The sequence below is a fragment of the Cervus canadensis genome, chromosome 9, assembly GCF_019320065.1.
Source record: "Cervus canadensis isolate Bull #8, Minnesota chromosome 9, ASM1932006v1, whole genome shotgun sequence".
In the NCBI taxonomy this organism is placed as follows: Eukaryota; Metazoa; Chordata; class Mammalia; order Artiodactyla; family Cervidae; genus Cervus; species Cervus canadensis.
The window spans coordinates 18246505-18263498 of NC_057394.1; the positions used below are offsets into that span (position 1 = coordinate 18246505).

At 42.2% G+C, this 16994-nt stretch overlaps 1 protein-coding gene across 1 annotated transcript in view; it reads right to left on the reverse strand.

The window, feature by feature from the left end:
• The window catches only part of LOC122447588 (ATP-binding cassette sub-family C member 4-like), a 337265-nt gene that overhangs the window by 74636 nt on the left and 245635 nt on the right, over positions 1-16994 (reverse strand). Inside the window, exons 20-23 of the mRNA XM_043478283.1 lie at positions 15318-15397; positions 9734-9884; positions 1878-1997; positions 470-580 (exon numbers count right to left, since the gene is read on the reverse strand). Coding sequence (XP_043334218.1) covers positions 470-580; positions 1878-1997; positions 9734-9884; positions 15318-15397 — 462 coding nt within the window. The remainder of the gene's footprint in view (positions 1-469; positions 581-1877; positions 1998-9733; positions 9885-15317; positions 15398-16994) is intronic.

The window sequence follows — 16994 nt, forward strand, 5'->3', positions numbered from 1 at the left end:
TAAACACCAACACCTGCTCATCTGGTACCCACACAGCAGTGAGGATGGTGTCCTTTGCTACAGAGAACCTTTCTCATCCCAGTGCACCAAGCACCTACAACCAAGAGACCCCAGTAGCCCTAGAGCCAAAATCTAAAGTCCTAACTTGGACAAAAAACTTTATGGCAAATTTGGTTCTCTCCATCCAACTACTAAACACTACCAGAAAAATTTCTAAGGTCAGCTTGCTATCACTGAGTAGACATCAACTCATTCAAAGAAAGAGAAAAGAATAAAAGGCCCCATCAAGATTCAAATGACCTCTCTACATGGGCCACACTGTGGAATCACATGCTGCAAATGCTTTAATACAATTCATTAGAACCAAACTGTACTTGTTAGACAAGGCGGCAAGAGTTTAATATAATAACTGTAAATACAGCTCTAAATTTTAATCACACCATAAATAGTTATTTGCACCCATACTTACTTTGTGCAAGAAGCAGAGACCCAAAGTCAACAAGAGAGACGAAGATGAGGTAGATGACATCCAGACGCAAAGTGAACCATCGGGTTATACTCAAAAGCAAGAACCAGGCCTCTGGATTTGTGAACCAAAATAAGCATAATGAATAAGTTAGAAAAACCATGTTAACTGCTTTGAACAAGAAAGACCATTTTGCTCAGTTGAGCTACAGAAGCTTTTTACACAAAGTAGGATGGCAAAGTTATACACCCAAGGAACATGAAGGTTCCAAAAAGCTGTTTTGATACCAGATAACATGGGACACAGAAGAATCAAGCCAGGGGCTCTGTGAAACTATATTCAATAGCTTGTAATAATTTATGATGGAAAATTATCTGAAAAAAATACACATATAAAACTGAATTATTTTGCTGTACATCTGAAACTAATGTACTACTGTTTATCAACTATACTTCAATAAGAAAAAAATTTAACTCACAGGTTATAAACAGTAATATGATAACAATGGAGAAAATGGAAAAGTGGTCTCATTGGTGCATTTCCTACAGTGCTAGGCCTCAACATGAGGCTCATCCTCTCTCAGGGCCAACTGTTCCCAGCTTTCTGACAGCAGAGAGCACAGCTCACACTCTGTTTCCAGCACCTCCACACTTACTACAGGGCCCTGCACAGTGTTTATTCTCAGGAGCCAGTGTCTATACAACCATGAGCTAACTGGATCTGCATGTGACTTTCAAAATGCCATTTTATCTTTAAGATACAGTAAAGACTGGAGAGATGGGCAAGGATTTTACAGATTTAGAGGGAATTCTGAAATTTCTACCTAGGGAAAAATATTACCAATACTCGGAATAATATTAACCAAGTGAGTTAAAAATCTGTTAATTAGATAATGATTTACCTCAATCAAATCTGCTGCCCTGCATTGTCTGAAAAGAGAGTTGACAAACTATAGCCTGTGGGCCAAGAATGGCCACCACCTGCTTTTGTAAATAAAGTTTTATTGGAACACAGTCATGTGCTTTTGCTGATGTATTATCTTTGCCTGTTTTTGTGCTACAACAGCAAAGTTGATAAGTTACAACAGAGATAGAATGGCACACAAAGTCTAAAATATTTACTATCTGTTGTTTGAAAAAAAAAAGAAAAGTATACTGACTTCTGTCCTAAAGGGACAGAAAGCCATAGGACACCGTGATGGAAGGACAATGGAAGTTGGTCTGGGGAGAAGAGGGAAGAGGGGAGCACAGACAGGGTGCTGAGAGGATGGGGTGGGGGAGGCAGGTGTGCAGACGGGGACCTGGGGCAGCACAGAGAGAGGTGCGGGCCAGCAAGACCACCTGAGAGGGAGGTCAGGCCTCAGACGACAGCACATCCCATCCTTTGAAATCATCTCCAGAAACTCACAGACCTGAATGCAAGTCCTGGTGTGAGTCGAACAGTTCCTGAAACCTCTGCTCAGCTTTGTATGCCCGGATGGTCCAGAGTCCTTGGAGAGAAGATGTTAAGTGGGAAAACACTGGGCTCTGTGCTGGGGAAGCAGAGACAGACACACGACAGAGAAAGTCAGGGAGGCTGGATGCAAAGAAACCCATTGCCTCCCGTGTGCTGTTTGCATGTTCTGCCAAACAGCACACTGGAATTCCTGGTTGGGCTGCCTGGGGGAGAAGGGATGACGTCCTTTCTGGAGAGAATTCTCCATGTGCCGCTCAAACTCCTGCTCATGTCAAGCTTCACCTTAACGACCTAGAAATGAAAGATTCTCTTTGAATCTATCTTTGTGCATGCATGTTAAGTCTTTTCAATTGTGTCTGACTCTTCACGACCCTATGGACTCGCCCACCAGGCTCCTCTGTACATGGGATTCTCCAGGCAAGAATACTGGAGTGGGTTGACATACCCTTTTCCAAGGGGTCTTCCAACCCAGGAATCGAACCCGTGTCTCTTGTGGCTCCTGCATTGCAGGCTGATTCTTTACCACTGAGCCACCAGGGAAGCCTGACTCTATCTTGAACCAAATTCAAATCTGACTTAGATTTAGATATGGAAACTCTTTACTAGCTGGTTCATCACAATCCTCAAATATGGCCTCTCTCCAAATTCTTCCTTGACATCTCTCTGGATGGAAACTGTTCACAAACTTTTGATTCAATAGCATTTTCTTTGACTGCAATGGGTATTCATTGTGGCACACAGGTTCTTCATTGTGGCATGCAAGCTTTCTTTAGTTGCAGTGCATGGGCTTCCATTATTTTAGATCACAGGCTCTAGAGCTCATGGGCTCAGTAGTTGCAGCACATGGGCTCTCTAGTTGGGGTACACAGGATTAGTTGCCCTGTGACATGTAGGATCCTAGTTCACCATTCAGGGATCAAGCCTAGGTCCCCTGCATTGGAAGGCAGATTCTTAACCACTGGATGAGCAGGGTAGTCCCAATTCAAAAGCATTTTTAAATTTAATTCTCTTTGAGAGTTCTTACCACACTGAATTTTGGTGAGCTATCTGTGTGCTGTCTCCAACTTAGATGAGTAACCTAAGAGCCAGGATAGAGTCAGTACATCCCCTACGCTGAACCAGAGCCAGACATAGGACAGGGGCAAGATGAGTAAGAGGAGCAGACAGTCTGCCATCTCCTCCATCCTGGGATTCTTCCTGCACCTGCGCCAGGAGTCTCTGCATGGGTCACAGAACACCTGGTACTGCACCGCCCTTGTGCCCACAGGACTTGCTTAGCCACGTGTCTCTGAATGGTCTTGACTTCTGCCCTGGGAATCTAATCCAGGTTTTTAAAACTACCTGCTCAATGCTTCTTCTGGCATTTGGAGGTCACTGTGGCATGAGATACTCACATCACCTTGTAAAACCTAACTGTGCCCTTAGTGATCATTCTCTTTGAGTGACTTCATGTGGGTTTGGGGTCTGGTGTCCCTTCACTGACCATTCATTTCCCACCATCTTCTCTAAGAGGACATTGACCACAAGCACCAGAGTTAGGCACCTGCCCATCAGGGAATAGGTGGGCTGCAGGCTGCCAGGCAGGGAGGACCCTTACGGTTCTTATTTCCACCATGAATGAGGCTGTAACCTGATGCTGTCAGAGGCAGATAGTGAGCCTGTGACCTCTGTCTGGGGTGAGTGATAACTTGTGCTATATCAGCAGGAAATACTGACATCACTCTGTTACTTGTACATCTCCTAGAAAAGACCTGTTAGTAAAATCTGGACATTTAGGGGAAGTTAAGGTCACTTATCGGAGAAGGCAATGGCACCCCACTCCAGTATTCTTGCCTGGAAAATCCCATGGACGGAAGAACCTGGTAGGCTGCAGTCCATGCGGTCGTGAAGAGCCGGACATGACTGAGCGACTTCACTTTCACTTTTCACTTTCATGTATTGGAGAAGGAAATGGCAACCCACTCCAGTGTTCTTGCCTGGAGAATCCCAGGGACTGGGGAGCTTGGTGGGCTGCTGTCTATGGGGTCACACAGAGTCAGACACAACTGAAGTGACTTAGCAGTAGCAAGGTCATTTATCTTGCAGGAAGCCTCAGAAATTATATGAAATGATGGGGAAAGAATCAAAGGGGAGAAACTCCAAATTATTTTCAGGTTTTTGCTCCTTAGTCTGGCATCCAAATGCCTGTCTGGGTGACAGTTCAGTCATTATCAACAGGCTCCACAGGGGTGGAGGGGCTGTAGGGGGGGCAGGATATAAATGGGCAAAGACACAGAACTCCTCTTGTGCTTCATATCCCTGGATCTATCTTATAAGAAAGGAAGGAGCAGGCTTCCTCCTCTGAGACACTGGAGCTCAGGGAGGGTGGGAAGCCCTGGGCTGGGGGAGGACAGCCTGGGCTGGGTCCTAGCTGACCATCCACTCAGCCCTGCAGTTCTTTCTACTTGGGACATCTGATCAGGAACCCTAATTGTTAGGAACCCTCAACTGTAATATAGCTGTAAGGAAAAAACCTTCTTTGAAACAGGACATGATATAACATTTCCCTTTGTATCTAATTCAGGCAAAGAGCCTAAAGTGGTTCAATGGTGTTTCTGACCTTCCAAGGACATGTCTGTGATCTTACTTTAACATCCACACTGTTCTCTCTCTTCATTCTATTGCATGCCAAGTTACTTCAGTCATGTCTGACTCTGCAATCCTATAGACTGTAGTTCACCAGGCTTCTCTGTCCATGGGATTCTCCAGGCAAGAATATTGGAATGGATTGCTGTGCCCTCCTCCAGGGGATCTTCCCGACCCAAGGATCAACTCAGCATCTCTTTAGTCTCCTGCATTGGTAGGTGAGTTCTTTACCACTAGTACCACCTGGGAAGCCCTTATTCTATTGAGTAACATTTAATAGTATTTATTTTAGCTTTAACTTTACACTTTTAAAATAGCAATATAAACTTTTAACAGCACTTTTAAGACTGAGCTCACGCTCCAAATAACAAAGTCTAGGAACTCTCTTCAGGCCTTTTCTGCATTCCCAACAGGTGTCCCAACCAGACCCCAGAACTCAATTATTCTGGAAGCAGGGGGCTCAAGGCAATGACACAGGTGAATTCCAGGCCCATCACACTGTCTGGAGGATATCAAGAGTCCAGCTCCAGAGAACAAAGAAAACTCACTAGAACCAGGCTGTGATTTCCAGAGCAAATGTGACGTCAACACTATTCATCACAGACAAGGCTTCTGAGTAGGAAGTAGATGTGCCTGTTCCCCCAGGGAGACTCCTGGAATGAACTCTTCAGCATGGCCTCCCTCACCTGCTTCCCTCACCAGGAGATCAAAGTGCAGCTGATTCTCTCCAGCAGGGATGGAGGGTGTGGTCAACTTCAGAAACCAGGTGTCATCTCAGCCTTCAACACCAGGGAACCAAACACCCCATCACCTACCTCACCTCATGCCCAAGAGTTACAGTGGGACAGAAGGAATGCTGACCTGTGAAAATCTATCCTGTTTCTTTCAAACCCCACTAGGGGTGAGCAGGTTGCCAGAATGAGGGAACTGGAGGGTGTCTGCAAAGAAAATTAACTAGTACATAAGGAGAGGGGATGTCAAGGCTCTGGTCTTACCTTGCCCAACATAACACCCTTTTTCCCACAAAGACCAAGCTCACAATCCTGAAGCACACTATATAACAGACATGACATCAGTCAGAAGTCATAGACACATGTAACCCTACAGTTTACAAGACATACGGCTGTGTTTCCACAACCCTGAGGACACTTGGGGACACATTCCACCTGGACTGCAGATCTTCCCTGGGGTAGGGGGTGGTGCAGGGAACCACATGAAAAGACCCCAGGGTGGCAGCCGTGCTGCAGGTTATCATTCACCTATGTGAGAACTGCCAGTTGTTAATTATGTTCTTAGTTCCTTCACATTTGGACTTCCCTGGTGGCTCTGTGGATGAAAATATGCTTTCAGTGCAGGAGACAAGGGCTCAGTCCCTGATCTTGGAAGATTCCATATGCCAAAGAGCAACTAAACCCATGCACAATTATTACTGAGACTGTGCTCTAGAGCCTGAGAGCCACAATTACTGAGCTCACAAGCTGAAAGCCCAAGCCCCATAGAGCCTGTGGCCCCCCAACAACAGAAGCCATCACAGTGAGAAGCCCACATACCACAACTAGAGAAAAGCCCGCATAGCAATGAAGACTTAGCACAGCCAAAAACAAATAAATAAAAAATTTTAAATACCCTTATGTTCAAAGTTCTGGTGCCTTTGGTAGTCACTAGCAACTACTTTGGGGCTTCCCTGGTAGCTCAGCTGATAAAGAATCTGCCTGCAATGCAAGAGACCGTGGTTTAATTCTTGGGTTGTGAAGATCCCCTCAAGAAGGGATAGGCTACTCACTCCAATATTCCTGGGCTTCCCTGGCGGCTCAGATGGTAAAGAATCCACCTGCAAGGCAGGAAACCTTGGTTCAGTCCCTGGGTTGGGAAAATCCCCTGCAGGAGGGCATAGCAACACACTCCAGTATTCTTGACTGGAATGCCCATGGATAGAGGAGCCTGGTGGCTACAGTTCATGGAGTCACAAAGAGTCAATATGACTGAGCAACTAAGCACAGCACAGCAAGTATCTAACAAGCTTCAATTCAAGAAATCCTGAGAGCCCCAGAGGGCAGGTATTAGTTTACCTGTATCAGAGGGAAAACCAAACTGAGGAATAAAGAGTACTTCCTTCCCAAGATTAAGTAAATTAACTCATCTAAGTGGTAGAGCTGAGTGTCAGACCCAATTCTGTCTTATTTCCAAGGCTGTGCTTTTAATCACAACAGCAGTGTCTCAGGGGAAGAATAATCAGGTTTAAGGATGTCCGTGCATGACTAAATGCACTTTTCTCCAGACTTTGTTTACCTTCAGAAAACCCTCAAATCTCACTTAGCTAACATCCAACAGCCTTAGCCATTACCATACATCATACTAAGCACCTTGGGTTGAATAAAGTCCCAGGGAATCCAGCATGAGAATGCCTTAAAACAGCAGACTTGAGGATCCATGATCTGAATATATGTGGCACATGTGCTAAACCTCCCTCAGCTATGTCCCTGGCAGACATTGCTAGTTGATCACAGAATCCTTACAGATAGGATTTGATACAGATTCATAATTCCGGCACTGCCAAATGAATAGGTTTGGCTAGAGAAATGCAACCAAATGCCATCCTGGTTTTGCATTTTGGTTATGCTTAGTTGTATAATAGTGAAAAATTATTATGATCAGCTGTACATTTGTCACTAAGAGGACAAAAGTCAACATAATGCTCCAGAAAGGTAGACAGTTGGATCTGAATATAAACCTCAGGATTTTAGCAGTTTTTCAGGGCACAGGAATGAAGTAGGTTTATGCCTTCTGGTTATAGCAATCAGATGTCTTTTTGCTGGTGGCTCCAGCAGTGGCCTTAAGATATACTATTAGCTACTCTATAGAGAAAAAAGTGGTATTATTTATGGCACAGACCCACAACCTGGAGAGAGAACATAAACAGTTCTAATCAACAGGCCATCTCACTTGGTTACCTGCGGTGTGGCAGAGGGGTATCTGGATGATTGAATTTACTGTCTAACATTGTTGCATCCTACTAGGTTTCAAAAAATCCAAATACTCCACAGGGATGGGGCCAAAAAGTTCCCAGCCTCTCCAGGTGAAATCCTGTACTGCTTTTTGAAAAAGGCCTCAGGAGGTGCCCTTCTCTCCACTTCCATGTGAATGGGAAGTGGCCCATGCTCAAGGCATGAATCTTTGAAAAACATTCCTTCTGGAACAATCCTTCTTTGAATGGAACAACCTGCTTTAAACAAGACTGTTGAATGACTCCATTTCATGACTGACTTCAAATCATAAAATGATTGAAGCCCTGTCTACACAAAAGACTGTATGGAGCTCATAACTCCTATTCTGTTTTCCCAGGTCCTACCAACCTACCAAATCACATCAGCAAAATATCACACATGTCTGGACTCTTCTGCTCCATAATCTAATCAAACACCTCACAAAACCCAGACCTCATGGGAGTTTAGCTGGTTCTCTTGACTGAAAATTTTTTTTCTATAGCAGTTATGACACCAACTGTACTTTATGCAAATACATAGGATGAATGCCTCTCGAGAGTTTATCATTAAAAATGAAACACACATGTCACCACCAAAAACTCCTTTATCTTGATTAACTTAGATTTTTCCACTTAGTAGATACAGAGAATAAAGAGACTCAATATGTTTCTCTTCTTGGCTTGGTTTCTAGAAAGTTAAGTTGGTATTAACTTGCATTAACTATCCATAGTTAAGGTTTCTGACACAAACATCTTCCTTTATTTTCTGTCCTTATACCTTCTTTAAAAATATTTAATAATTCTACTTTATTATAATTTTTGTTTTAATATTGATGAAATGTCTGTGCATTGATGATAAGTTTTGAATTATTTCATCCTCTGTGATTACCTGAAAAATAGAATGATTAATCATAAAATAATGTTCCCCATTGTCAGGGAGTGTTTAACAGTAGGATTCCTGTGTGCTGTTTCCTATCTCTCTTAAGCCCTCTGTTCCTTATCAGTCCATGTTGGGTGAAAGGAGCAGGCAGCCTCTCCCAGGACAGATCAAAGAGATGGGATGCTTGCATAGGATTTCCTTCATTAGCTTTTCCATTTGGTGAAAGAGATTATTTACAACCTCCTTTTGATATGGATCACCTTTTGGCCTTATGGCCTCTATTGCTTCCTGCTTCCTTGGTAACTTGTAAAGTCTGGTCTCTTGATCTTTATTTGAAGAAGCTACCTTGTATTACGGTATATATACTCTTACAAAATTCAATAAAGCACCCTTGTTTCATCAGAGCTTGGGTCCCCATCTCTCTCTCTCTCTCTCTCTCTCTCTCTCTCTCTCCCCCTCTCTCTCTCTCTCTTTCTGGCTGATTCCCTGGAGTGCGAAGGCCGGCTGCATAACCCAGGGAGTACGAGCCTCTTTCCTTCTTTCACTTTCTTATCGTTGACTCTGGGCCATCAGGTTCTGGTCCATTAAAGGACCTCAACACCCCATTATTCTAAAACCAGGAAGCTGAATGGGGTGATAAACTAAAAGTCTACTAAATAGATCCTCCTCCTGGGTCCTCCTGAGGGGATTATTTCCAGCATCATTTATATGAACAGTCTTGGGGAGGGGTGACCACAGTGTGACATCATCTCAAATACTGATGATGATAAAGAGCAAGCCTGGAAATAACAGGGCTTATCTTTTCAATACATTTAACAACTACAACTTACTTACCATCTTAGGAGTATGTGAAAGAATGTATTTTCTAAAAATATCACCTCTGACATATGAGTACATTTCCTGATGCTTCCTTTCCTTTTCTTAATATTTTCCTTTCCTTGTCATTTCTAGTAACTTCAAGGGAAGAGAAATTCCCTATTTTCCTTCTACAATAGTACCAACATGAAGGAACATATTATTTTTTGGAAAACTGTCTACTGGGTGGCTCTTCTGTGTTAGGAAGTATGTCATGAACAAGACAGAAATGGCCCCTGTCCACATTTGTCCTTGTGCTAAAATGCAAACCTGCAGCTGATCTGCCACTAGCTCAACTTGGCTTAAGGGTCACACTTACTCACAGGGCCCATAATATACAATTACCTAATGCTGACTTAGGGAGAAATTCCAAAAGATATATCCTGCAGGATTTCAGGGATGTGGTTAATTATGGTGTAAATGCAGCCAACCTTCATTGCCATCCCAGCCTGAGAGTCCCAGTACTCACTTGAAGATTCCAGGCGTTTCACATCTCGTGATGTCTCTAAGAAATACAGCCGAAGAAAAAAGAAAATGATGCCAAGGGGAATCACAGGAATAGCAATCCAAGGAATCACCACCACTACCACACCCACCATACCAATCACTTGTAGAGATGTCTGGAAGAGTGAAAAATAGATAAAGGGGCCTCTTTATCAAGGATTCTTTTCAAAAATAAACTTTAATAGACTATTTTGTGAGGATTAAACTTCTTTTCCTGAAAGATGTATTGAAATAGTAGAGAAAGTTTTGCCACCCAAACAAATAAAATAATAGGTGGTTCTAATGATATTTATTGCAAGATTATGTGCGTGTGCTCAGTCGCTTAGTCGTGTCTGACTCTTTGCAATTGCATGGACCGCAGCCCTCCAGGCACCTCTGTCCATGGAATTTTCCAGGCAAGAATACTGGAGTGGGTTTCCATTTCCTCCTCCAGGGGATCTTCCCGACCCAAGAATCAAATCCATGCCTTCTGCATCTCTTACATTGCCAGGTGAATTCTTTACCACTAGCCACCTGGGAAGCTCTATTACGTGATTATTGTGTGCCAAAAACCTCAAGAACCTTCTAGGTATTAGCTCTTTTAATACACTTGGTAGCCTATAAGGTAGGAATTACTAATTTTAATAGATGAGAGAATATTTGAGGTTTAGAGAGACTAGGACTTGAACCCTAAACTATCATGAGTCAGTAGGTATTACTAGAGATGAATGAGCAGGCATCACAGATGAGGAAACCAGAAGCCTCAGTTACACAGGTAAGGATAAAGAAGTGGTTAATTACAAAGTTAGTGTCCAGCAAAGAAGGAAAAGATGCAAATGTGACCTTTGGAAGTGGAAATTTTTCTTTCCTGGTTTTCTGTCCATAGTTAACATTTACTGAGTGCTGACTCTGTACAGGGCTACACATTTAATACTTGACATGTATTAGTTTATTACTCCTCACAATAGCCCAATCAGGTAATAGTATTATCTCATTTTACAGATGGAAACACTGAGGCACAGGGAAAGGAAAAGGAGATTGATGGAAACTGCAAAGCCTGAGCCATGGAGCAAGAGAGTCTACATCATGAGCCATTAGGACATACTTAAGCTTGTTCCCAACATACCACCAACTATTTATTGTCCAGGAAAATTATTTTTATTTATTTGAGCGTCCTAATTTATCTTAAATTTTTCTTCTAAATACCTTATTTAAGGAATTTCAGAGTTCATCAGCATGCCCAATAAAAAACAGACAAAAGAAGAGAAATGTGATAAAACCAATTTTTGGTATTTCCTAGAAATCTGGGGAAGAAGTTTGATAATAAACAACTTATAAAGCATGAAGAGTTGTTGTTGTTTTTTTTTTAATTTTATCCTCTGGATATACATTAAATTTTTTATCATTATGATAAAAATGACTATTTTAAGGAGTAGTGATTATAACAACAGGGGGTGCCATTTACCAGGTGTTTACTCTATGCACAGCACTGTGGTAAGAGTTCCATAATCATTCACTTAAACATCACATCATTCCATGAGGTGATTTTATCTTGGGAAATGATCTTAGTCTAAAAACACAGCAGGTAGAATAGAAGCCCAAATCATTGACTGATGCTGATTTAGATATCCATATTTATCAGAAAAAGTATGATACCCTGGTGAAAAGTTTCACGTGATAGGAATGCAACCAGCACTTAATATCTATGGGTAGTATCTATATTAGTATCTAGCCTGCTATGAGAGGGGGTTGAAAGTTGAGGACATTCACAGAGTTTGGGCCAACGCCTCCAGAGTTTATGATCTCAGATGGATACAATTCCATGGTGATCTGCACAAGGCACTGGGGAAACACAGGGAAGAACATGTGAATCCTTTATTGAAACTTTGAAGAAGAGATTGACAACTGAATTTCACAGGCTAGAGAAACAGAGAATGACATGAATAATCTGGGGTAGCAATCACAATTCCTGGAAATTTTGACCAAAAGGGAGCTGGGCTGGGAAGGTCAAATGGCTTGTCCAAGTTAGCACCAGGTGTTCTTTGTCCTCTTAGAACAAGCACCCCATGTTCACCAACTCAGGGCCTCCACACTTTGTTGCCCAGGGAAACTGTTCCCAGCATGTCTTTGGCAGATGCAGTAGCAGAGTAATGCCTATATCAGAGACTTGGGTTATCATTTCACAGCTCTTCCATATAAGTTTTCTCAGATGATCTTAACAACCATTTGTGAATGAGAAAAGCAAGAACTTTCATTTCCATTTACAGGTAAGAAAATGGTAAGCTAGGAGGGTAAGCGGTTGTCCTAAGTTTTCCCAGGAAGATACTGCATGTCATGAAGAAAGACAGGAAGAATCTGTACCCTGGGAATCTCAGAGACACATTTGTATGCAGGGGAGCCTGAAAGGAGAAGGAAATGTCCAGCACTGTGACTGTGTCCAGGAACTCTTGTGAATCAAACTGCATTATTTGGATGGAGACATGTGCTTTTCCTGTTTCTCCCCGTCTGCTGTGGTATCAATATAAAACTCAGAGTGAAAAGCATGGAATCTGAAGGAACAAAATTCAACCATAAATGGAGAAATATAGGCCTGTCTAACCTCCTTTCTATTATATTTTCAGTTGAACAATTTCTTACAGCCATAGGATTAACTAATGCATCCCACCTTGCTATACCCTTTTCTCATGGGGAGGGGTCCTTACTTCTGTGTGTGATATTAAGTCAAGTCACTAGGTTTGCCATCAGTAGTTGTCAGGAAAAAAGATCTGAAATGTCAATTATAGGAAATCCAAATTACAGTTTTTTAGTAGACTCACATTACTTTATTGGATAATATTCACCAGTTTCAATAGCCTGGCTTTCCCCAGGTGAGGGCCTTTAATAACCAACCCAACATGGCAGATAACCTAGGAAGAAGAGGCAAGATCAAAATGAAGGGCTCCACTTGAACTGTGCCAATACTTTTTCCTTGAGTTCCCATTAAAGACCTGTAACTGATGCTCTCAAAAGCTCCAAAATTAGGTCCTTCAGATTTCATGCTCCTTAATTCTGAAGCAATTCAAATAGGCTTTTTATAAGAGTTTTACTTCTATTTACAGGTCATACCCTAACCAGCCTTATAGTGGATATTGGACTTTCCTTGTAGTTCAGCTGTTAAAGAATCTGCCTGCAATGCAGGAGACCTGGGTTCGGTCCCTGGGTTGGGAAGATTCTCTGGAGAAGGGAAAGGCTACCCACTCCAGTATTCTAGCCTGGAGAATTCCATGAACTGTACAGTCCATGGGGTCACAGAGAATTGGACACGACTGAGAAACGTTCACTTTCATAGTGGATATTACCTATTATATTATATTAACATATATACAATGCATGAGTTTAAATTTATTTATGCATATACATTTATGGATCTTCTATTGCCAGCTGTCTCAAACTGTTAACAGAAGCTGTAGGAGACAAAAGCAGTATCCAAGCAAAAAGTTAATACTCTGAAGAAGGAAACAGCAGATTTCTGTGTGCAACAGAGATACCTTCCTTGAAGCCAGTCTCATTTCTTTCTTCCACATTCTCATGAATTTCAAGGAGCCTAATCCTAGCTACACACACAATTCTCCCCATCTGATTGGATTTCAGGCCCATCTGATGGCCCATATTACCATGGCCAGTGCTTCTGTACTTCTGTCTCACCATGGCACAAAGACAATGATGTGTGTACAAGAAACATGTTGACACAGAAGAAGTGACCCAAGTCCTGATGCTCCAGGAAATAAGGGGAATCATTATTTTGATATGCTTATTTCTCATTGGGAGCATACCAGTTGGGAATTCTATCAGAAATCATGAATCCACATGAATAAATAGAAGTAATTTTTTGGATGAATCTTTCACTTGAGAGTACATGGTGATTTTTCACAATTCAGAATAATTATTTAGTGTACAGAATATGATAACTACACCTAGAGGAGAAATTCCATTAGACTGATATTGTGCTGAGATGGAGTTTAGTGTTAACATTCTTGAATACTAATAGGGAGGGTAAGACTCTATACAAGCTGGAATCAAGATTGCAGGAGAAATATCAACAACCTCAGATATGCAGATGATACCACCCTAATGGCATAAAGAGAAAAGAAACTAAAGAGCCTCTTGATGAGTGTGAAAGAGGAAAGTGGAAAATATGTGTTGAAACTCAATATTCAAAAAACAACCATGGCATCCAGTCCTAACACTTCGTGGCAAATAGAAGGGGGAAAAGAGGAAGCAGTAACAAGACTTTTATTTTCTTGGGCTCCAAAATCACTGCAGACAGTGACCGCAGCCATGAAATTAGAAGACGTTTGCTCCTTGGAAGAAAAGCTATGACTAACCTAGACAGCACATTAAAAAGCAAAGACATCACTTTGCCAACAAAGATCTATATAGTAAAATCTATGGTTTTCCCAGTAGTCATGTATGGATGTGAGATTTGTACCATAAAGCAGCCTGAGCACTGATGAATTGATGCCTTTGAATTGCAGCATTGGAGAAGGCTCTTGAGAGTCCCTTGGATTGCAAGGGGATCAAATTAGTCAATCTTAAAGGAAATTAACTCTGAATATTCATTGGAAGGACTGATGCTAAAGCTGAAACTCAAAAATTTTAGCCACCTAATGCAAAGAGCCAACTCATTGGGAAAGATCCTGATGTTGGGAAAGATTGAAGACAGAAGGAGAAGGGGGTGACAGAGGATGAGACGGTTGGAAGGCATCACCAACTCAATGGACATGAGCTTGAGCAAACTATGGGAGATAGTGAAGGACAAGGAAGCCTGGTGTGCGGCAGTCCATGGAGTTACAAAGAGTCAGACACAACTTAGTGAGTGAACAACAATGATTGTTTTTGTTCAAGTATTATTGGTCACCTTATTATTATCAATCTTTTGACTTCCCTGTGGCTCAGATGGTAAAACGTCTGCCTACAATGCAGGAGACCCAGGTTCAATCCCTGGGTCAGGAAGATCTCCTGGAGAAGGAAATGGCAACCCACTCCAGTATTCTTGCCTGGAAAATCCCATGGATGGAGAAGCCTGGTAGGGCTACAGCCCATGTGGTCGCAAAGAGCTGGACATGACTGAGCGACTTCACTTTATTATTATCAATCTTTTCTTTGTAACACAGGCTTTATCAGAAAAAAAAGGTGCAGTAAATATTTGTCCTTTATGGTAATACAATGCATAATTTAGTTCATCTTGGCTATCTTTTCATGAGAGGTGCTTGTTTCTATTATGAAATATGCTTACAGTAAAGGGAATCCACACCAGACACCTGGAAGGCAGAGGGAGAACCACTTACCCAGCATGTTGCTGCTTCAGACCAACCCTGACATGACAGAGTAGCCACTCCTGTCCCAGAGTTACTCATGTTAACTCCGCCTCCCAATCACAGCTGTACCTTTCTCTCACAAACATGGCATTTATTTAAGGTTAAAGGACACATCACCAGGCTAAAAGGTCCACCCTCAACCCCTGTGAAAGGCCTTGAGAAACAGGCTCTCTGTTCTTCCCTGTGAGAACTCTGACAGGACTGATACATTACCTGGATGAACTTTTGAAATGATGAAGGCAGCGATTCATCCATTTGCCCAATATCTTTGCAGAAACGATTTAAAATTCTTCCTGTAAGAACAAGATATGAGAAATTAATCTTTTACCCAGACAGGCCCTTTAAGACAAACAATTTACGATCAAATAACATAATATTTTAAATGCATATTTATTTAATGTTTCAGAATCATATGAAATAAGCTGATGTCAGTGGTAAAGAAGGAGAAAATAGGATAATACCTAAAAAGAAACCAAAATACCACCAAATAGAAGTGAGTGGGATTGAAATTAGCCCTTGGTTTTTAAAAGAATGGCAGGGGAGAGAGCAGGGAATCTTGTGGAAGGATTGATGGATTTTAGAATGTTCCCTCCTTTTAGATCCATCCCATCTAAGGCTTCATTCCAAGTGCTTCTTATCATTGATTTTGCCTTCTCAAAATCCACTAAAACAGTATATCCTAAATGCTGCAGAATTAGAAGATGAGAATTTCTAACATCTACTGCTTTTAATGGTTTAATTTAAACAACCCTGAAGCTACACAAATACATATACACACACAATCAATTTTGGTATATCCAGGGAAATGTATTTATCTACCCTGGGAAATGTGTTTATCTACCCCTTTGAGCTTCATTTGTAATTGAAGCTTCAGGAAACCAGCCTGCAGGTGAGATGTGGGATCTCCATCTGCTCTTCCTGACCTCAGTCACAAACGACTTCCTCCCAAGGCCCTTCACATCAACCCACAACTGGCCGGTGAATGAGCAGTGGTTGGGGACTGAGTTTCCACTGCTGCTGGGATGTGAGGCTCTTCTGTTGTCCACAGGGTGTTCGGCTCACCAGAAGCACAGGGTGTGCCAACACCAGGAACTGGAGTCATTGGAGGCTTTCACCCTTGGCCAGGCCAGCATTACAGACTGGGCCTCAATTTTCCCTTCTCAGACTTAGGAAATACAGCTGCAGAAACTGTCTTTTAGTGACACCTTTGGCAGATCTGGTGACAACTCTCCTGATATTCTAAGAATGCCTGCTTTAGAGGGTGATTCTCAGGATTAAATAGGCTCTTGCGGGTGAAAGAACCCAGTCACTATGCCAATTGAGTTACCAGGTGCTCAACAACCAAGGTGAGATGATGACTCTGACCTCCATGTTCTGCAACATCACGTCACCTGGGAAAGTCCACCAGGCACTGTAGGAGTGTCCACTTGGTAAAATGCAGATTCTGATTCAGGAGTGCTGGGGGAGCTAGAGAGTCTGCATTTCCTCCAAGCTGCCACATGACAGCCTTTCTGCTGTTTCCCAAACCATGGTTCAAGGGGCAAGAGGTTGGGTTATTTAATCAGTTCTGCTTTAGAAACATTAAAATCAAATGGGTTATTTTTCAAATATTCTAGAGAATTTTGTGACCTACATAGTCTTTTTTTTTTTTTTTAAGATTTATTTATTTAATATTTGGCTGTGCTGGATCTCCATTGCTGCACATGGGCTTTCTCTACTAGCAGCATGGTGGTTTCTCTTGTTGCTGAGCATGGGCTTTAGGCACACAGGATTCAGGAGTTGTGATGAATGGACTTAGCTGCCCTATGGCATGTAGAATCTTCCCAGACCAGGAATCAAACCAGTTATCCCTGCATTGTCAGGTGGATTCTTAACCACTAGACCACCAGG